The 23217-nt window shown below is 43.6% G+C and overlaps 1 protein-coding gene across 1 annotated transcript in view; it reads left to right on the top strand.

Moving 5' to 3' along the window:
- Positions 1 to 6155: 6155 nt before the first annotated feature.
- The window catches only part of ccdc197 (coiled-coil domain containing 197), a 41273-nt gene continuing 24211 nt past the window's right edge, over positions 6156 to 23217 (top strand). The window contains exons 1-4 of the mRNA XM_080202357.1: positions 6156 to 6377; positions 15289 to 15331; positions 19276 to 19452; positions 20127 to 20284. Coding sequence (XP_080058483.1) covers positions 6268 to 6377; positions 15289 to 15331; positions 19276 to 19452; positions 20127 to 20284 — 488 coding nt within the window. The 5' untranslated portion in view covers positions 6156 to 6267. The remainder of the gene's footprint in view (positions 6378 to 15288; positions 15332 to 19275; positions 19453 to 20126; positions 20285 to 23217) is intronic.

Genomic DNA, 23217 nt, shown 5'->3' with positions numbered 1-23217 from the left:
CCTCTGTCTGCCCTTTATGCAAAGATAGAGGGCATTAAAGCTGCTCTATTTTTGTACCCAGTGCATGACCAATCATGTTAGATGAAACATGTTTGTGTATGAACCAGCTGCAGTGTGACTGGAAAGTATATTTAACTGCACTGAACTACCCTTATGGTTCTCGCCTTGTTTATAACCTCTGAAGTGGTTGACTGCAATACCATCCTCCAGCACCCCTTCCTCTGATATCTGTATGGGTGAGAATACACTGGCCTGGTTCCATTCCCATCTATCACATGGTGGCCAGAAAACCTCCCAAATGGTTTCTCTTTCCACTCTGCCATGGTTACCATCTCAATGATCTATCCTTGGCCTCCTTCAATTTCTCATCTATAAGCTGCACCAATCAATGGAAAACATCCTATCACTCAACTCTGCCTCTCCAGTTAACCAATGCGAAGGCCGAAACTATTGTTTGTGTGCCCACTCCAAACTCCATTCCCTCGCTACCAACTCCACACTCTCCTTGCTGCCTCACACCGCCAGAGATCTGAGTTTGATTCCCGGCTTGGGTCATTGTCTGTTTCACGTTCTCCCCGTGTCTGTGTGGGCTTCCTCCGGGTGCTCCGGTTTCCTCCCACGGTCCGAAAGATGTGCTGGTTATGTGCGTTCGCCATGCTGAATTCTCCCTCAGTGTAGCCAAACAGGCACCAGAGTGTAGTGACTAGGGGATTTTCACAGAAACTTGTGACTAGTAAATAAACTGTAAACTTTTTACTTTATTCTGAGACTAAGCCATTCTGTTCACAACCCTGCTGTCATATTTCACCCCAAAATGAGCTTCTGAGCACACATTCGAATCATCACTAAGAACACATCTGTAACTCCAGCAAATCTTGTCTTTGTTACAAATTACCTGATGCTGAAACCTTCATTTGTGCCTCTAAACCTGACTATTCCAATGTTTCCTGGTCTGCTTCCCATCTTCTGCTCTCCACAAACCTGAGCTGTGAAAAGTTCTGCTGCACATATTTTAACTTGTTCCAAGTCCCTTTCACCTTTCCTTGACTTACACGGGCTCTGTCTGTCACCCCACCCCCACCTCACATTTAAATTCATCTCAAGCTCAGCTTTGACAAAAGGTCATCCAGACTTGAAACCTTGGCTCTACTCTCTCTCCACAGATGCTGCCACGCCTGCTAAGATTTTCCAGCTTTTTTCAGTTTTTGTTTCGGATTCGCAGTATTTTGCGTTTATTTTAAGATTCACCTGTTTGTTTTGAAATCTCTCCATGGATTCACCCCTTCCTACGTCTGTAACATCTTCCAGCCTTACAACTCTTTGAAATCTCTGTAGCACTGCTATCCTGGTTTTCTTTTCCACTCCATTGGTGCCTTCTGTTGCCTTAACCTCAAACTCTGTCATTTCCATTGTCGTGAAGAAGCTCTCTTGTGTCAGCCATGGCTCAATTGGTGGTATTCTCACTCTCTGAGCTGAAGGTTATGGGCTCAAGTTCCATTCCAGAGACTTGAGCCCCAAAATTGAGGCTGTGTCTCCAGTAATGAGAGAGCGCTGCACTCTCAGAGATGCTGTCTTCATGTTAAACTGTTTGCCATACCACATGGACACAAAACATCTCATGATACTGTTTCAAGGAAGTTACCTGAAGTACCTGGCTAATTTCTATCCCTCAATCAATATCAGAGGAACAGATTATTTGATCATTAACATTTTGGAAGCTTACTGCACCCAAAATGGCTGCTCTGTTCCCTACGTTACAGCAATGACTACTCTTCACAAGTTCTTCATTGCCTGTAAATTGCTTCAGGGTATCGTGGGGCTGTGAAGACTCTGCATAAATGTATGTCTTTCTTTTGCTTCTTTCTGGCTGTCTAGTTCTCTCCCACCTTGAAGACCTTTCTTACAACTCTAACCAATCTCTTGTCCCAATATCTCCTCATTTGACTTGGTGTCAGCTCTTGTCCAATTATCCTTCAGGGAAGAATCCTGAGACAGTTTATTGCATTAAAGATGCTATATCAATGTAAATTGTTGTTGTTGTTGCTGCACATGTACAAATAAGTAATGTAATTTTAGTAGGACACAAAATAAATGTTCTTTCTAGCGGATAACATTTGCACATGATCGGACTTTCCCCATTTTATTTACATACACTATTTTAGGTCTGAAATGACGGTCACAACTATCTTCATAATTTTAATTTATTAGTTAATATCTTATTCTATAATTGAGATGGATTTCCTATTATATTTCTTTGATAAAGTGTGTGATATTCAGCAAGCTGTTAAATGCAATGTCAGCCACTTGTAGAAGTTTAGTGGTTGAAGAAATCTGCAAATAGAAATTTCTAGGTTAAAAGTAAAGTTAAAGTTTATTTATCAGTCACAAGTAGGCTTACATTAACACTGCAATGAAGGTATTGTGAAAATCCCCTAGTCGCCACACTCCAGTGCCTGCTTGGGTCAATGCATCTAACCAGCACATCTTTCAGACTGTGGGTGGAAACTGGAGCACCCGGGGCAAAACCTGTGCAGACATGGAGAGAACATGCGAACTCCACATAGACAGTGACCCAAGGCAGGAATCAAACCTAACTCCCTGGAGCGGTGAGGCGATTTTGCATGCAGGCAATATCTGACGCAATATATTTATTTGTTAAGCACCTGATTACTTGTAGGCTGAGCAATGAGATTCTAAACTTAGAGAGGTTACACTACATGCTTCATAGCCTTGGTATTTTGCAAATTATTGACAACTTTCCAAGAGCAGCCAGAAATTCTAGAAACTCCTCTGAATAAGATCCAGGGAAATGTTGGGCAGGAATTGTGTACAAGACATCAATTCAGATCATTTATGGTGCATTCATACTGCTGCTTTTGCATCCCTGCCAAGGTTCCCACCTGACTGTGATGCGAAAATGAGGGAGTGTCACCATTGTCAGTTTCTGATCTGTCTCCAGAGAGAAGACATGTGAGAGTCACTGCAGGAGAATTTGTATACCACATGGGACATAACTGGCTGACCTCAGCACGAATCCAATTTGTCATCAAACCAAGTTTCAAACTTAAGCCAGGTCTCTTTGCCAGCAAGTCCAAATGCTACTAAACACTCTCTCAAAGATTGTACAGACCTCCCAGAGTAGCATACACTAGGCACTGCTGGACTGGGTATCAGCGCTATAGCTGCTAGTCTCACACTAGTTGTTAATGTATAAATGCAGACTCGAAATATATTTTATCCTTTGAAATAGAAAGGGTCATCAACTGAATTATCCTCCGTCCTAGGGAGTATTACAGTACTATACCACTTTGTGGTGGCTTGTCATTATCAGTTTGTAGAAAAGCGCTGCATAAGTAACTAGTTGTGTTATGATAATTCATCATGATAATTATTCAGAGAGTTGACTCATACACACTGGTTATTTTTTCTTACGGTCAATTTTCAGAAAAATGGATCTGCCTGAGAGGGCGGCATGGTGGCACTGCTGTCTCACAGTGTCAGGGACCCGGATTCAATTCTGGCCTTGGGTCACTGTCTGTGTGGAGTTTGCACATTCTCCCCATGTTTGCATGGGTTTAGTCCAGGTGGTCTGGTTTTCTCCCACAGTCCAAAGATAGAATCTTACAGTGCAGAAGGAGGCCATTCAGCCCATCAAGTCTGCACCAACCACAATCCCACCCAAGCCCTATCCTCATAACCCCATGCATTTACTCCAGCTAGTCCCCTCACACCAAGGAGCAATTTAACATGACCAATCTACCTAACCCGCACATCTTTGGACTATGTCACCTAAAGTCAAAATGACCCCATGTGTGTTACTTTGGATATATCATTTGTACTGGAAGATTCCAAATTCATCCAACAATGGCTCCTATTTAAAATTTCTACAGTTGCAGTATTCCCATATTCCTTATGTAAATTCCTCTTGGTGGCTCAATGGTCAGCATTGCTGCCCCATAGTGTGAGGGACCTGGGTTCGATTCCCATCTTGGGTCACTGTGTGGAGTCTGCATGTTCTCCCTGTGTCTGCATGGGTTTCCTCCAGGTACTTTAATTTCCTTGCTCAGTCCAAAGATGTGCTGGTTAGGTGCATTGGCCATGCTAAATTCTCCCTCAGTGTACCTGAACAGGTGCCAGAGTGCTGCGACTAGGGGATTTTCACTGTAATTTCATTGAAGTTTCACAGTAAGTTCACTAATGTAAGCCTACTTGTGACACTACTGAATAAACTTTAAACTCTTTCTTCAAAGAAGACTCCCATCAAGAAACAAGTGCAATGGCAGAAACCACTTAATGGTTGAAGACCAACATGACAGTTTCAAATCCTTTAGGGTTGGAAAAACTCAGAAACCATTAGCAGATGGCAATCCCTTTAAATAATGTGTGAAATGGTGGTCTAGAGACTTGTACTATTTACAATGTTCTATGTACTATGTTACTATGTACTAGGGTGGCACAGTGGCACGATGGTTGCATTGCTGCTTCACAGTGCCAGGGACCTAGGTTCAATTCTTGGCTTGGGTCACTGTCTGTGTGGAGTTTGCACATTCTCCCCACGTCTGCGTGGATTTCCTCTAGGTGCTCCGGTTTCCTCCCAAAGTACTAAATTCTCCCTCACTGTATCCAAATAGGCGAATAGAGGATTTTCACAGTGGCTTCATTGCAGTGTTAATGTAAGCCTACTTGTGACTAATGAATAAAGTTCTAAGTTTATGATAGAATGTGGTAAGGAGGAAACGTTTAGGTAAAGAAGAATTTATAAATCTGAAGAAAAAGGTCAAGGTTGTAAAGCAGCTGAGAAAGAAAAATAAGAGTGTGATAGAAAGGAACAGAAAATGTAATGCATACATGAATAAGGTTAAATCAGGAAAAGGGGTGCAAGGTTAAACATAAAGCTGCTTTATTTGAATGCACAAAGCAGTTGCAACAGGGTAGAAAAATTAATGGGATACTAAAGCAATTCTTGCCATTTGGCCCATTGAGACTGCACTGACAGCAATCCCACACTGGCCCTATTCCTGCAACCCCAGGTATTTACCCTGCCAACTAAGGTCAGTTTAGCATGGTCAATCCACCTAATCTGTGCATCATTGGACTGTGGGAGGAAACTGGTGCACCCGGAGGAAACCCACGCAGGCACAGGGAGAATGTGCAAACTCCACAGAGACAGTGACCCAAGGCCGGAATTGAACCCGGGTCCCTGGCACCGTGAGGCAGCAGTGCCACAGTGCTGCCCACCGTGCCTCCTGGAGATTCCAGCTGGGACTGTGTGCAGTTTTGGGCGCCGCCCCTGCGCAAAGATATTTTGGCCTTGGAGGGAGTGTAGAGGAGGTTTACTAGGCTGATACCGGAGTTGAGGGGATTGAGCTATGAGGAGAGGCTGAATAAACTAGGCTTGTACTCATTAGAGTTTAGAAGAATGAGGGGAGATCTCATTGAGACGTATAAGATGATGATTGGGATGGATAGGATAGAGGTGGAGAGACTCTTCCCGCTCAGAAAAGACAGTAGGACTAGGGGGCACAGCCTCAAGATAAAGGGGGGGGGGCGGTTTAGAACGGAGTTGAGGAGGAACTTCTTCACTCAAAGGGTGGTGAATCTCTGGAATTCTCTGCCCGTTGAAGTGGTGGAGGCTGCCTCGCTAAATATTTTTAAGACGTGGGTTGATGGGTTTTTGATAAGAGAGAGGATTAAGGGTTATGGGGAGAGAGCGGGAATGTGGAACTGAGCCACGACAGATCAGCCATGATTTTATTGAATGGCGGGGCAGGCTCGAAGGGCTAGATGGCCTACTCCTGCTCCTATTTCTTATGTTCTTATGTTCTTATGACAATCCTGGAGTACTGACCAACTTCACTGGGGGGTGGGGGATGTTTCAGAAGGACTCAGAGGATGATGGCGCCACTGGAATTCCATCTGAGCTGCAAGGGGGAGAAGGAAGTGGTTTGAAAATGCAGAGGGTGAGAGGCTGTTGCATTGCGTTTGTGTTTGAGTTGGATGGAGCTCAGGGATGATCTAGCCAGTCTCTGGGTGGTTCCCATAGAGACGGTGTAATGTTTAGCCTGGCTCTGTCACATGATCCTGGAGCTGCTACATGAAACAGACGCTTGCTGTGACTGCCAACACTCCCAATCCATTCATCGGCTCGATTCCAGTTTTTTTTTTAACACCGCAACAACACTTTCCTTTGGGGGGCATTTTTCTGAAAGTTTGCTGAGGTTCGGGGGGAAAGGGGCTGGGAACGTGTTGGAAAAGCAATTCTTAAGGATGGACAACGGCACCGACAAGCTGCCCAGCCTGACAGACTTTCGCCGCTATTCACTGCACCTGAAGAGCCCCAAGAGAAATGTCTTCGTCACTCAGCTTGGGGACCACAGGTAACAAGCTAAAGGCTCCCTGCCTTGTTTCGGGCGTTTGTGCCGATTGTCTGATACTTCTCTGCTCAGCTGCAGATCCGCTCATTGTCGCTGATCACACGATATTTCTTTTTGAATCATATATTTTATGACTAGATGCACAATTCCTCCCCTGGGGTGAGTGGTAATTTTGCACCTATCAGTCCAGATCCCAGCAATATTTTCAGCTGACTTCTTGCGAGTTGTACATCTCTAATTCTATCTTATACTCTCCTCCTATGCTTTTAAAACGCTACCTTCCCCACCTTTCCTACTCCCCTATGTACTCTATGAACAGTATGAACAGGGGGCAGCATGGTGGCACAGTGGTTACCACTGCTGCTTCACAGTGCCAGGGACCCGGTTTCAATTCCGGCCTCGGGTTACAGTCTGTGTGCACATTATCCCCATGTTTACATGGGTTTCCTCCAGGTTCCCCCCCCCCACTCCCCACCAGTCCAAGAATGTGGGGGTTAGGTTGATTGGCCCTGCTAAATTGACACTGGTGTCAGAGGGAATAGAAGGGTAAATGTGTGGGGTTACGTGGATATGGCCTGTGTGGGATTGTGGTTGGTGGGGCCCGATGGGCCAAATGGCCTCCTTCTGCACTGTAGGGATTCTATGATTCTAAGAGACAATAATTTTCACTGTATCCCAATACATGTGACAGTAATAAATCAAATCAATTTCCAAGCAGATAAATTGTTTCAAAAAGTAATTCAATTTTGCTGCTATCTATCCTAGGAAATTGTTATGGATAAAGAAATCTCATACAGATCTTTTTAAAAATTGTATTACTAGTGCAGAAAGAGGCCATTCGACCCATCGAGTCCACCCAGGCCCTATTCTCGTAACCCCACATATTTACCCTGCTAATCCCCCTGACATTAAGGGGCAATTTAGCATGGCCAATCCATCTAACTTACACATCTTTGCTGTGTGGGAGGAAGCCAGAGCACCCGGAGGAAACCCACGCGGACACAGGGAGAATGTGCAAACTCCACACAGACAGTGACCTGAGGCTGGAATTGAACCTGGGTCCCTGGCGCTGTGAAGCAGCAGTGCTAACCACTGTGCCACAGTGCCGTCATTTGAAAAAATTCTCAACCAGCAAAGTGCTGTTTGAGAAATGTTTAAAAACCTGTTCCAGCAAGCAGAGAGAAGCCAGTGAACCCATCTGTCAGCCATTTGCTAGACTCATTTAAAACTAATCCTCCGTATTACTTTTTCTCTTCAATGTGTTGTATCTACTTACATCTGCTTCAAAAGTTTATCCACTTTCCACCTTATTTTCTTCAGCTATTCCCTCTGGTAAAACATTTTGTGCTCCCATTAAAGCAATTTCTCCTGAGTGATCGTTTGAAATCGATGACAGCTCTTCAAATGACTCCCCAACTAGAGGAAGTACTTTCCCTACTTAAGCTTTTAAAGCCCTTTTTAATTTTAAAAACCTCTTGTTGAATCTTTTATTAAGTCTTTACTGTATTGGAGATAATTTTATCCTTTCGTGGGATGTGGACATCACTGGCAATGTAGCGGGGGGCAGGACAATGGTTCACACTGCTGCCTCTCAGTGCCAGGGACCTGGGTTCAATTACTAGGGAGCATAGGTTTAATGTGCGAGGGGCAAGGTGTAAAGGAGATGTACGAGACAAATTTTTTTACACAGAGGATGGTGGGTGCCTGGAACTTGCTGTCAGGGGTGTTAGTGGAAGCAGTTACAATAATGACTTTTAAGGGGCTTTTTGACAAATCTATGAAAAGGATGGGAATAAAGGGATATGGTCCCTGGAAGGATAGGGGCTATTAGTTCAGATGGGCAGCATAATCAGTGCAGGTTTGAAGGGCAAAGGACTTGTTCCTGTGCTGCAATTTTCTTTGTTCTTTGGGTGACTGTCTGCACATTCTTCCTGTGTCTGCGTCAGTTTCCTCCAGGTCTCCGGTTTCCTCCCAGGTGTGCAGGTTAGGTGCATTGGCCATGCTAAACTGCCCCTTAGTGTCTCAAGGTCAGATGGTAAAAGTGTGGAGTTACAGGGATAGGGTGGGGATGAGAGCCTGGGTGAGATACTCTGTCAGAGACTTGGTGCTGACTCGAAGAGCTGAATGACCTGTTTGGCAGCGTAGGGAACTCTATGATTTGTTGCACCCCTTGAGAAGGTGGTGGTGAGATGCAACTTGGAAGTATTGCAGTCCCACAGTGCTGTTAGGACAGGAGTTCCTGAGTTTTGATTCAGTGAAGGAAATGCAATACAGTTTCAAGTCAGGATTGTATGTGGGTTGGAGGGGGACTTGCAGGTGGTGGTCTTCCCTTGTGTCTGCTGACCTTGTGTTGATGGAGGGAGTAAATGTTTAAGGTGATGCATGGGATGCCAATCAAACAGGCTGCTTTGTGGTGGATGGTGTCGAAAGTCTTGAATGTAGTTGGAGCCATGCTCATCCAGGCAAATATTCCATCACATTCCTGACTTGTGCCTTGTAGATGGTAGACAGACTGAGGATTGCCTATCTCTGACTTGCTGTTGCAACCATAGTATTTATTTAGCTGGTCCAGTTCAGTTTACAGCCAATGGTAACCCCCAGGATATTGATAGTGGTGGATTCAGCAATGGTAATGCCAATGAATGTCATGGGGAGATAGTTAGATTCTCTTTTGTTAAAAATGACTCTGTAGTCCAAACATTACTTGCCAGTAATTAGCCTACGTCTGAATGTTGTCAGAAGCAGGGAATTCTGTAGTGAGTAACTCACCTCCTACCTCCTCACAGTCTGACTACCATCTACAAGGCACAAGTTAGAAATGTGATGGAATATTTGCCTGGATGTTGTCTAGATCTTGCTGCATATGTAATCAGTATTTGAGGGATTGCTGAACATAGTGAAATCATTCACAGTCATTCCCACTTCTGACCTTCCAATGAGGATAAGGCCATTGGTGAAGGAGCTAAAGCTGATTGGGCCTAGGTCAGTACCCTAAAGAGCCCCTGCAATGCTATCCTGAGGCTGAATTGATTGACCTCCAACCATCTTCCTTTGTGCTAGCTATGACTTCAACCAGGGTAGTGTGTCCCTGATACTCATTGATTTGGATTTTGCTAAGACTCCTTGATACTACACTCAATTAAATGTTTCCTTGATTTCAAGGCAGCCACTCTCACTCCCTTCTTGTGGTAGCTCCTCTGTCCATGTTTGAGGTCAGTAGCTGAATGGCCCTAGTGAAAGGCAAACTGAGTTTCGATAAGAAGGTTGTGGTGAGTAAGTGCTGTTTGATTGCCATTATCAGTGGCACCTTCCATTGCTCTGCTGATGATCCAGTAGACTGATGGGATGGTAATTGGGCAGATTAGATTTGTCTTGCCTTTTGTGGACAGGAGCTACTTGGGCAATGGGTAGATGCCAGTGTTGTGGCTGTACTGGAACAGCTTAGTATTTAATACTGTCATGTTGACAGTACCCATAGCCTTTGCAATATCTGGTGCCTTCAGCTGTTCCTGGATATTATGTGGGGTGAACCAAATTGGCCGAAGACTGGAATCTGTGATGCTGGGGATCTCAGAGGTCAGCTGAGATGGATCATCCATTCAGCACGTGGCTAAAGATAGTTACAAAAGTTTCAGCCTTGCCTTTTGTACTGATGTGTGGGCTCCCTCCATCATTAAGGATGGAGATGTTTGTGGAGCCTCTGGTTAATTGTTTTAATTGTCCATTACTACTCACTACTGGATGTAGTTGGACTGCAGATCCAATTTTTTTTTAATCAGTTGCTTCACTCTGACCATCATGTGCTGCTTAAGCTGTTTAGCATGCAAATCATTCTGTGTTGTAGCTTCACCAGCTTGCCATCACATTGTCTGGTGCTGTTCCTGACATGCTCTCCAGCACTATGAATTGAACCAGCGTTAATGGTAATGACAGAGTGAGGGATATGTCAGGCCAAGAGGTTACAGATTGCGGTTGAATACGATTCCATTGCTACTGATGGCTCACAGTGTCTCATGGATGCCCAGTCATGAGTTGTTAGATCTGTTCTGAATCTATTCTATTTAGTACGCTGGTAATACTGCACATCACAATGGAGGGAATCCTCAATGTGAAGACGGGACTTTGCCTCCATAAGGATCTAATGGCAGTCACTCCTGCCAGTAGTACTGTTATGGTCAGATACCTAAGCAACATATGGATTGGTGATGACAAGAGTTTAATAGGTTTTATCCTGTTGTTGGTTGCTCCACAAAAAAAATACTGAAACCGCTTTTGGTGATGGACATTGAAATCCTCCACCCAGAGTATGTTCTGTTCTCTTGCCACCCTGCATGCTTCATCCTGGTGATGTTCAACATGAAGGAGCACTGCTTCGTCAGATGAAAGAGGGAGTAGATCGTAATCAGCAGGATGTTTTCTTGCTCAGGTTCGAGCTGATGCCATGAGACTTCCTAGGTTCCTGAGTCAGTGTTGAGGACTCCCAGGGCAATTCCCTCCTGACTGTATACCACTGTCACTGCCCTTGTGTTGGCGCTATCCTGTATGTTGAGGTCACAGTGATATGGATGGTGCTAACTTCCACCCCATGGCACTCTCCTCATATTTCTGCAGACCTAGAACAAGGCAGAGTAAGAATAATCTGGAGTTGATGCATTTTGTCAATACATGGGATTACATAGAATATATGGTTTATAGGCCATTCAGCCCAACCGATCCATGTCAGTGTTTATGCTTCATTTGAGCCTCCTCCCATCTTTCCTCATCTAAATCTATCATTGTAACCCTCTACTTTTTGTCCCTCACATTATTATAAAGTTATCTGGCCCAGCACCCCCCATGAGGCTCTGTTCCTGGCTCCGCCCCTTGACACTGCCCAGTTGGCAGTGCCAGTGTGCTAGGCTGACATTTGCCAAGGTCATGGCTGGCAGTGCTAGGTTGGCACTTCACAACAGGCACTGCAACCCCTCCTTGCCCCTGGCCTCTGAGGGGGTCTCAATGGCCTCCAGTCCTATCGGTGAGCCCATCACATCTGGACTCCATTGCTAGGGATTAGCTATGATCCTGCTGGTGGGAGCCTTCACCAGCAAGGTCTGAAATCCAAGTGAGCCCAGACAATGTCATCCAGGGCTCGCTAAAGAGATTTGAATTAGGGCATGAATATTAAAATCCGCTTTGCCCCACTCCCCAGTTGCACAGCTGGTTGATGGAGATGGTTGCACAACATCAGCATCTTTCATGATTCCTCAGATACTGAAGCAATCCATGTCTATATGCAGCAGCATCTGGACAACATTCAGGTTTGACCTGATAAATAAAGAATAACATTTATGCCACACAAAGAATCCAATCCGCTCCAGTGGCATTATCATTGCTGATTCCCCAACTATCAAGATGCTGGGGACTATCACTGACTGAAACCTGAGCTGGACTAGCCACACAAATACCGTGACTACAAGAGCAGATCAGAAATTGGAAATTCTGCAGGGAATAACTCACCTCATGACTTTCAAAGTCTGTACACAAATTGCAAGAAGTACGATGGAATAACTTTACACTTGCCTAGATAATTGAAATTCCAACAACACATGAAACTTGACACCATCCAGGACAAAACAGCCCACTACTGACGAACAGTAGCAGCACTGTGTACCATCTACAAAATTCACTGCAGCAACTCACCAAGACTCTTTTGACAGCACCTTCCAAACCCAGGAGGACAAGGGCAGCAAATAGATGGGAACAGCACCTTCTGGAAGTTCTCCTCCAAGCCACTTGCCATTCCAACTTGGAACTATGGCTGCGATTCTCCTAAAAGCGCTGAATTGGCAGGAAAGCTGTTCTAGATCCCGACTGTTTTGTCAGTTCAGCTTCCCACCCAAATCTCCACACTCTGTGCACTGCAGAGGTCCCAGTCATGAATCTCATTAAAAATCCGGGGGATGGGACCTATTCACGCCATAGTTTGACAGATCAGGAATTTTGCGCATGTGCAGTGGTTCCAATCTGTCAGATTCCCCGCTTTGTTGACCGGCTCGGGACCCCTGCAGTGCTGCCCCTCCAGCCCACCTCCACAGCCAGTCGCAACACCAACAGCAATTTCCTGGCCAGCCTTGAATCACATCCCCCATCCCAGAGCGCCCCAGTGTCCAGCCAGCAACCCCACCCCGGCAGACCACCCCCCCTAAGTTCGCCCCAATCACTGCCCTCCCTCCATCCCAGACTGATCTTGTTTGCAGAGTGGCAGTGGAACCCTACCCCCCCACCTCCACCAATTGCCTATAGGCCCTGCCCACAATAGGTCCCGCCCCTTTGGCACTGCCTGATGCCGGATGGGCAATGCCAAGGTGCCTCCTGGCATGGGCACTTTGCCCCTTGGGCAGTGCCAGGGGGCACCGGTTGCCCATGCCCAGGGGGCACCACCCCCCCCCCACACTGCCCAACCTTCTGGGGGGCCCTGATTGCTCCCCCTTTATTATGGCAAGATGTCCTACTAGTTCCCTGAATGTGTGGAGCTAGATTGAACCCTGCCAGAATGAAGTGCTCCTGGCGGGGTGGGAGATTCAATCGGGACTGTTAAATTCCCAATAATTACATTGAAAACATATTAAAATACATTTAGAACAAATTCAAATGATTCACCTGTCTTTCCGCCGGTTTCCAGCATGGTCTGACTGGCGACTGTTCGCCGGCTCTGGGAGATGCACATGCATTCCCGGTGCGTGTGCAAATCCTGGAACAAGGCCGGCAATATGCATGTCCCACCATGACCCGCCAGAAAAGTTGTGGGTCGCAATGGGAGAATCGTGACCTATATTACCATTCCTTTATTGTCACTGGGTCAAATACCTGGAACTCCCTTCCTAACAACACTGTATCTACACACATGGACTCCGCAGCTCAAGAAGGCAGCTTACAGCACCACCTCAAGAACATCAAAGACTACTGAAGGAACATAATAAATGGGAGCAGGAGTCTGCCCCGACATTCAATAAGATCATGGCTCATCTTATAATGGTTCAGTTCCACTTACCCACCTGCTCCCCATAACCCTTAATTCCCTTATTGGTCAGAAATCTATCTAACTGTGGCTCTGGAAATAGTGGATGTATTGGTGGTCATCTTCCAGGATTCTGTAGACTCTGGATCAGTCCCTGCAGATTGGAGGGTAGTTAATGTCACTCGAATATTCAAAAAAGGAGATAAAGAGAAAACAAGGAATTATAAACCAGTAAGCTTAACATCAGTAGTAGGGAAAATTCTCGAATCCAATATCAAGGACTTTATAGCGGAGCATTTAGAAAGCAGTGGCAGGATCAGACAGAGTCAGCATGGATTTATGAAGGGGAAATCATGCTTGACAAATCTGTTGGAATTCTTTGAAAATGTGCCAAGTAGAGTTGACAAGGGGAGCCAGTCAATGTGGTATATTTGGACTTTCAGAAAGCATTTGACAAAGTCCTGCATAAAAGATTATCGTGCAAGATTAACATGCTAGGCACTGGAATAAGTGTATTGAGATGGATAGAAAACATGTTGGCAGAGAGGAAACAAAGAATAGGAATTAATGGGTGCTTTTCAAATTGACAGACAGCCACTAGTGGGGTGCCACAGGGACCCCAGCTATTCACAATGTGTATTAATGATTTGGATGAGGGAACAAAATGTAACATCTCAAAGTTTGCAGACGATGCCAGATTGGGTGAGAGTGTGAACCGTGAAGAGGATGCAGAGATCCTTCAGAATGATACGGACAGGTTGGTTGAGTGGGCAAGTCAATGGCAGATGCAGTATAATTTGGATAAATGTGAGGTTATTTACTTTGAAAGCAAAAACAAGAAAACAGATTACTACCTGAATGGCTGTAAATTGGGAGGGGAGTGTGCAGCGGCACCTGGGTGTCCTTGTGCACCAGTCACTGAAGGTAAGCATGCAGATGCAGCAGGCACTAAAGAAGGCAAATGGTATGTTGGCCTTCATTGCGAGAGGTTTTGAGTACAGGAGCAGGGATGTGTTGTTGCAATAATATAGAGCCTTGCTGAGGCCACACTTGTGCAGTTGTGTGCAGTTTTGGTCTCCTTTCCTGAGGAAGGATGTTCTTGCTCTCACGAGAATGCAGTGAAAGTTTACCAGACTGATTCCGGGGATGGTGGAACTGATGTATGAGGAGAGATTGACTAGGTTAAGATCATTATTGCTGGAGTTCGGATGAATGAGGGGGGAGATCTCATAGAGACTTATAAAATTCTAACGACTGGGTAGGGGGGATGTTCTTGATGGTGGGTGAGTCGAGATCCAGGGGTCACAATCTGAGCATTCGGGGTAGACCATTTAGGACGGAAATGAGGTGACATTTCTTCATCCAGAGAGGTGAGCCTGTGGAATTCATGAGTAGTTGATGCCAAAACATTGAATGTATTCAATAGGTGGCTAAAAATACCACTTGGGGCGAATGGGATCAAAGGCCATGGGGAGAAAGCAGGATTAGGCTATTGAGTTGGATGATCAGCCATGATGGTGATCAATGGTGGAGCAGGCTCGAAGGGCTGAATGGCCTCCTCCTGCTCCTATCTCTTATGTTTCTATAGACAATAAATACTGGCCTAGCCAGTGGCGCCTACATCCTGTAAACAAATTTAGAAAAGTCAGCATCTTTTTTTTACCTTGGTTACATCTCTTAAACCTCAACTGATTAAGAATGAATAAAAGTGTTAGCCAGAACTGATAAGATTTTGATGCTCCATCCAGCCTGTGTCATTGCATATGAATCTATGTTAGTTTCATTGACAAGATTGCATCCTCTGACATCAATAAGAAAAGGGAGGGTCGATGGGATGTACCATCAGTTTTTTGTCCAGTGATGAAAATTAAAATCTACAGCTTTTAACGGCAAAATTTAAATCTTTTTTCTCCTTAGGGATGAAGATGATGATGTTAATTACATTCCAGTAATCAGAGAGGCAAGTTCTTTTTTCTTCCACCTTATTCTGTGCAGTTGCAAAAATTTTAGCATTTATCTTCTGTGTTACATTTCAAACGTCAGTGTCCAATTAGTAAATTACATTAGACCAACACCATTTTCTGCTAATATAGGAAAGGACTAAAGACTAAGGAAATTTGGCATGTCAGCTACAATTCTTACCAACTTTTACATTTGCACCATAGAAAGCATTCTTTCTGGTTGTATCACAGCTTGGTATAGCTCCTGTTCTGCCCCAAACCACAAGAAACTACAAAAGGTCGTGAGTGAAGCCCAATCCATCACGCAAACCAGCCTCCCATCCATTGACTCTGTCTACATTTCCTACTGCCTCGGAAAAGCAGCCAGCATAATTAAGGACCTCACGCACCCCAGACATACTCTCTTCCACCTTCCTCCTTCGGGAGAAAGATACAAAAGTCTGAGGTCACACACCAACTGCCTCAAGAACAATTTCTTCCCTGCTGCTGTTAGACTTTTGAATGGACCTTCCTTGCATTAAGTTGATCTTTCCCTACACCCTAGCTATGACTGTAACACTATATTCTACACTGTCTCCTTTCCCTCTCTATAAACAGTATATTTTATCTGTACAGTGCGCAAGAAACAATACTTTTTACTGTATGTTAATGCATATTAACATCAATATAGATATTGAATTTTGTCTCCACTATATGCCCCTAATGTATGGAGAACAGCTCTGTAGATTGGAAGTATGCAACAAGGAACCATAGAATCCAGAGTCTTTCTTTTCTAAAAAAAAAGTGATGTGTTTCCTTAAATTTAGGGTATTGTGTAGCTGACTGACTGTCTTGGTGTTAATTTTGGAAGTCATTTTTGGAACTGTTTGAAACTTGTTTTTAATTGATTAAATTTATGACAATTCCTATAGAGATGCAACTCTAATGAAGATGAATTTCCAGTGATTGACTGAAAAGGTCAAACAACACGATGTTAAGTTTTAAAACTTTTACTGTAGCACAAAAACTAAAAGCAACATGGTGTAAACATTATTCGGTAGCAACTTGTACAAGGTGTGTGTAAGATTCTTGTACAACTTGAACTACAGAAAGGAAATTCCCTATTTAACTTGTCACACAATCTCCCAATATGTTATATGCACACATGTTACACTTCCCTTTAAATGTAGACTTTATTCTCCTAAAACCTACTTGCAGCCCTCAATAGCTTGTTTCCTTAATTTTCCTTTCCACTTCAGGTAACTCCTAATCTCAGAGCTAACTATCACTGTGAAGGCGACACAAAATATACCTTCCCTTTAGCTCAAGCTCAACAAATGCCCCAACCTCCTTTTGATCCTCACTAGCTTAGTTTCTTCAATCTGAACGTGAGCCCCCACCCACAGTCTCTGTGGTGACCAACAGAATCAGCATTTTCTCCACTTCAGGTACATTCCTGACTGCCTCTATCTCGTGCTAGTTCTCGCTCTCTGATTCTTAAAGACTAATTTGTACCTGAGAGATTCAGGGTTTTCTTAGAAACCCTGCAACCTGATATGACGATGGTTTTCTATGGACTGTTCCCCTCTCAAAGCCCATCTCCATGGCAACATGAATTACCTGGACCTTGTATCCAGGTAGAAATATCTATTAGCTATCTTCTAGACCCTCAACTCCATTCTATCTAAGAATTAATCAGATAGACATGAGTATAACCATTTACAAACCCAGACATTCCTAACATCATCCTGTGAGACTTGGAAACAAACAGTCTCCCCATTGCCTGTACCACTGCTCTTATCATGTTTTATAAATGTAAACAATTTGCATCTTTCTTCCAGTAAGTCAACTAGAGCCCCATTTTATCATTAGCGATGGAGCCAGCCAAGTTTTTTGTTGAGCAAAATCCGGAACATATAGCTTGAACCCTTTTATTTCTCCATTTTACCTTAAAGAGGCAGTATCAAAATATAAAAATTGTATAAACTTAAGATTTGCAATAAATCAGAAGTAAATCATGCCAGACAAATTAAAAAGTTAAAGTTTACTTATTAGTCACAAGTAGGCTTACATTCACAGTGCAATGAAGTTCCTGTGAAAATCCCCTAGCCGCCACACTCCCGCTCCTGTTTGGGTACACTGAAGGAGAATTGAACATGACCAATTCACCTAACCTGCAGATCTTTGGGCAGTGAGAGGAAACCGGAGCACCCGGAGGAAACCCATGCAGACACAGGGAGAACATGCAAACGCCACACAGACAGTGACCCAAGTCGGGAATCGAACCCAAGTCCCTGGCGCTGTGAGCAACAGTGCCACCCCCAAATTACTCAAATCTGGACTAAAAGCAGAAAATGCCAAAACTACTCAGCAATTCAGGCAGCATCAGTGGAGAGAAGAGAGTAAACATATTAAATCTGTGACCCTTCATCAAAAGTTAGAAATGCAAAAAGATTTGAGCAAAGGACAGGGGCAGAGTGAGAATAAGATCAAAAAGGAAAGTTTGTGGTAGACTGTAAGGTAAGAGAGATAAAATGGTGAAAAGTTTCATGATACAAGTCCAAAGGGGCAAATAAAGACACAAAAGATGTATTTAAATCAGGTGTGAATGGAAGGATAAAAGCTGTAAAGTAAAGGGATTAAGAAAAGAACTGAACCAGCAAAATGAGGGTAGAGGTTATGCCTCGAATAATTAGATGCATTGTTGAGTCCAGAAAGTTGTAAGGTGCCCAGTCATGAAATGGGGTGCTTGCATTCTCTAAAGCTTATGTCAAGCTTAATTGGAACTGTGTATAGCAGGCCAAGGACATAGGGATCAGAATTGGAGCAAGGTGTAGCATGGAAATGACAAGCTCCAGGAAGCTCAAAGTCATGCATGTGGTCTGAATGGAGATGTTCCACAAATCAGTCACCATGTCTGTGTTTATTCACCGCAGTGTCAAGGAGACCACATCGTGAGCGGTGAATACAGTATACTAAATTGAAAGAAGTGCAAGTAAATCACTTTCACTTGAAAGGAGTATTTCGGGCCTTAGGTGGTGGGAAGGGAGGAGGTAAAAGGGTAGGTGTTGCATGGGAGGCAAGGTCGCACATTGGTCAGCACTGCTGCCTTAGAGCGCCAGGGACCCGGGTTCAATTCCCGGCTTGGGTCTCTGTCTATGTGGGGTTTGTGCGTTTTCCCCATGTCTGTGTGGGTTTCCCCCGGGTGCTCCGGTTTCCTCCCACAGTCTGAAAGAGGTGTTTAGGTGCATTGACCCAAACAGGCTCCAAAGTGTGGCGACTAGGGGAATTTCACAGTAACTTCATTGCAGTATTAATGCAAGCCTTACTTGTGACTAATAAGTAAACTTCAACTTTACTTTATCTCTGTTTTTTTTTCTCCATGGATAGCTCCTGACCTGCTGAGCAATTCCAGCAATTGCTGTTTTTGTTTCCGATATCTAACTTCCAAAGTATCTTGTTTTTTTTTCTCATCAGATTTGCTACCATATGGTTGCATAGTGAAGATAACTTTACAACAACCTTCCTTAAGACTGTTAACCTTTGCAGCAGAAAATGGCAGGGAAATAGTAAAGATTGGCTTAAGGACCAATATGAGCCAGGTTGTGAAATGAGCTAGCTCTTAACCCCACTACTCTCGAGGGATTCATTCCAGCCCTGACTGGTGAGGCGAAAGACTTTTCTTAGTCAATTGTGAAAGAGCAACTTAGCCCATTTGCAACTAGTGGCTATTTGAATGTTTTCTAGACCAGTCTCCCATCTTTTACCCTCCATAAACTTAAGCTTATCTAAAATATCACCCTCTGTGCTCAATTGTATACCAATCTCTGCTTGCTTACACCCTCACCCTCACTGACGTACTTCATCCCTCCAACCTCAAAGCCTCAAATTTAAAATTCTGATCCTTGTGCTTAAGTGTCTTCATGATCCCACTTCTTGTTATTCAACTTCATCGCTATTCCAGGCGGCTGGTGAGATTCTAGCGAGCGACAGGAAAACTTCGCAGACAACCTTGGTGCTAAAGAAAGAAGTAGAAGTTGACCAAGTTAATGAAGAACTTGAAGCAAAAAGGCAAGAGTTCTTTCAACGCATGGAAGCTGTTGCCCAGAGGAGGGTGGAATTTGAAAAAAAAGAGCAGATGGTAAGAAAATACACAAAATAATGCTAATCACTGCCAGTTTATGGATTTGAATCTTGAATCTAATCACTCTGAAAGAACCTTCAGTTTAGATCAGTGAGTATTATTTGCAAACCATTTATTGTTTCACTTGGTGAAACTATTCATTGTTTAAAAACATGTATTTTAGTTGTGTTGTCAGCAATAGCAAATGTTTATAGCTGTTTAACCTGAAGACATTTAATTGTGCACATTTTTATTTCTATCATTTTCAATCATGGAGAGGCAGTGGCACAGTGGTATTGTCATTGGACGAGTAATCCAGAGACCAGGCTAATGCTCTGGGAGTCTGGGTTCAAATCCTGCTATGGCAAATGGTGAAATTTGAATTAATAAAAATCTGGAATTAAAAGTCTTTTGATGACCATGAAACCATTGTCAATTATCATAAAAGCCCCTCTGATTCACTAATGTCCTTTAGAGAAGGAGATCTGCCATCCTTACCTGGATGGCCTACTTGTGACTTCAGAGCCACGGCAATGTGGTCAACTCTTAAATGCCCTTGGGGACGGGCAATAAATGCTGGCCCAGCCGGCGATGCCCACATCCCCTGAACAAATAAAACAAAAAATGACTTCACCTGCAAAGTAAAGATTCTAAATCATGACATTTTGCATTCCTTCCATTTTTTTCTATAGAATAGAGAAAGAGCCTTAAAGTTTGATAAATTTCTCAAGGATAATGAGGCAAAGCGGTGGCGTGCTATTAAAAAATACCAATTGGAAGTGAAAGAAAATGCGGTGAAAAGGAAAGAGCTAGAGGATCTGCTTCAAGAATTTGAAGAAGTGAAAGCCAGGTACACAACTGAGCTTCATTGCCCCCTCCGAGTGCATTGATAACATAAATCTTTCAACTACTGTCGCCTGGGTGATAAAGGCATTTGAACCCCTCTCTTAGGATTCGATCAACATTCTGTTCATTATTAGGGCAATTTGAAAAGTTGTAGTTTCGAATCTTACGCTGGATGGAAGGATTTTAATCTTTGCGATTTGAATCTTAGAGCAGAGAAGTATCATCCTGCTAAGAGTGAAAGGTAAACTGCCATTGTTGGAATGGTGGCGGAGTTAATGTAGCTTCTACTTGGTTACCATGTCATTATTTTTTACCCTCTTTCTTAAATCATCTAGGCTACACTCAGTATGTCAACCATGTATAATGGTAAAAATATTTAAGAAGTTAAAAAGTATCCTCCACTCAACTAGTTTAGTAACATCATTTCAACTGGATTACTACTTTGCAGTGCCTTTCACCCCTATTGTTTTACAGAACGTATAAAAACATTAATGTTTTCTTAGTTTCTCTGACATGGTGGAATATAGCTTCCCAATTGTGTGCAATGGGATTAAGCTAACCGTACCATGTGATTTGCTGCAAGTGTGGTATTGTGTTTGGAATTATTGTATCACAAAGGTAAGCATGGGCAATGGACGCTACTTGAGCTATCTGAATCACGATTCCATAGAAATCCACTTTTCTCATATTACAGCGTTTGACTGCCTCTGGAATGACTCCAGAGCTCAGTCTCCTCGATCATATTCAGAAGCCCGTTGCAAGTATAAATTACCCTTTACATAAGTCCTGATGAAATTTTTTAGCAGTTTTTATCTGTTTGATGTTTAATTTAAAATACCACTCTTGAACATTTTCAGTTTTGCTTAAAGTCTTCTTTTGCTGGCAAGCAGCTTTCTCCCATGTGCCATCTTCCAAGATTGCAGTGTTTCCAATCTTTCCCCAATTCTCTGCCCTCTAATGCACAAAATAAATCTCATCAGTTCCTCATAGACACGTAGGCTGGAATTTACAAGCTCACTGGGGCGAGGCTTGTAAAATCCTGCCTGAGGCCATCGGAGAATTCCGTTCTGTGAGCCCCACCCTCCAGGGCAGGCAAGGTGGTTAAATTCTGGCCATAGAGTCCCTCCAGTGCAAAAAGAAGCCATTCGGCCCATTGAGCCTAACTAACTCTAATAACAATCTCACCCACTCCCTATATCCTGCCAATCCCCCTGACACAAAGGGGGAAATTAGCATGGCCAGTAAACCTAACCTGCATATTTTTCGGACTGTGGGAGGACACCAGAGCACCCAGTGGAAACCGACACAGGGAGAAGGTGCAGACTCCACACAGACAGGGACCCGAGCCAGGAATCGAACCTGGGTCTCTGGTGCTGTGAGACAGCAATGCTAACCAGTGTGCCACCATGCCGTCCTCCTTCTAGCATCCTGATGCTTTCCTTTTGCTTTGGTAAACGCAGATGTAGCCTAACCAGATCACTAAATAGCTTCATCAGGATGGGGGGAAGGGGGAGAGGAATATTCAGAATGTGCTCATTTTAACTGAGCAATAGTTTGCTTCGATGTCGAACAATGTAAACACTGTTACTTGGAATAATGTGATGACCTTGCAGGCATGTGGTGCAAGTAAGAGTCTATTATTTATAGTAATAAGGAATGGCAGTCACGATAGGAAGGGCATGTGCTGGTAATTTATAGTTGTAGGGCTGAACTCTGGCTGTTTTGCATTTTAGGTGGTAGCCAGATACAAATCTGTAATTTTATTCGGAATGTTTCAATTCTCATCCAAAGTGATTTAATCCATTTCCAACAACCTTTAAACCCATAAAACAAACAAAAAAAATGCTGTTCATAGCATTAGAATGAACAATATGATGTCTGAAATATTCTTATATGTCCTCCGAAGAACAGAAATGCTGCATCTTTTACACTGAATGCTTGTTAAATGCTATTCTCATGCTATTTAAGGAAAAAAATGAGAAAATGAGTCTGCACTTTGTCATGTGCTTTTCATCTCCCTTGCAAATCTGTAGATAGATTACCCAATTGTCTCGTGCCATCTCGAGCCATAGCGAGCAAGGAGGCTTCAAGTCCGTTTACTGATCTGTGCTGTTTAGCTGAGGGGGGAGTGCAAGATTTGACCTTTGTGCTTTGCGATAGAGGGGGGAAAAAAAATCAGAGGTTTCCAATCCTGATTGCTATTCATTGTCCCCCTACCAGAAAGTATAGGATGGATCTTAGTCTCAGAATACGATGGATTTTGCTCTATGGAAGCCCACTAGGTGATCGATAGGCACAAGAGAGGAAACACCTGAACTGACTAAACTTCTAGTGCTGGAAATATTCTAAAAGTAATTTGGCAAGAAAAATGGCCAATAAGAGGGAGCTGATGAGACTGAATATTGTGAGAGAAGTTATATTCTGTAAGAACGCTAATAGAGATCAAGGAGAATGTTGTTGAGTGATAGTTGATGGTTAAACATCAAAGGTCAACATGCTTGGATGATATATTGGAATCAACTGAAGTAACACCTGGAGCTGGCAATCCACTTGTATAGAGTCCACAAAAATATAGAATTGACTGGAGCAGAGAGTTTGTGTGTGAGCATGCCTGTAACTCAGCAGCCCAAGGCCAGGAGTATTCCATTGACACCATTCCTGTGTCTATTCCTGTCATTCAGTGTCAATTGCAGATACGTGGGTATGGATTTTCCTTTGTAATTGATGAGAAATCTGTATCCCCCAGGTATGTTAATGAGATAAAAGTGAAACCCTCAGGTCTCCCTTCTGCCTGTGTTGCCTCAGGCTGTTTAGAACTTTCCTAACAACTGGAAGTGGAGCTGTCGATTTCTTCACCTCTGGCCAGAAATTTCCAATAGTCCTTGAAGTAGGCTGCAAGTTCAACAGGCAAAGTGTGAGTAGTTTTTTAGCAAGACC

The sequence above is a fragment of the Carcharhinus amblyrhynchos genome, chromosome 14, assembly GCF_965287045.1.
Source record: "Carcharhinus amblyrhynchos chromosome 14, sCarAmb.v2.hapA, whole genome shotgun sequence".
NCBI lineage: Eukaryota > Metazoa > Chordata > Chondrichthyes > Carcharhiniformes > Carcharhinidae > Carcharhinus > Carcharhinus amblyrhynchos.
Note: the sequence above shows the minus strand (reverse complement) of the source record. Positions and strands in the feature narration are given on the sequence as shown.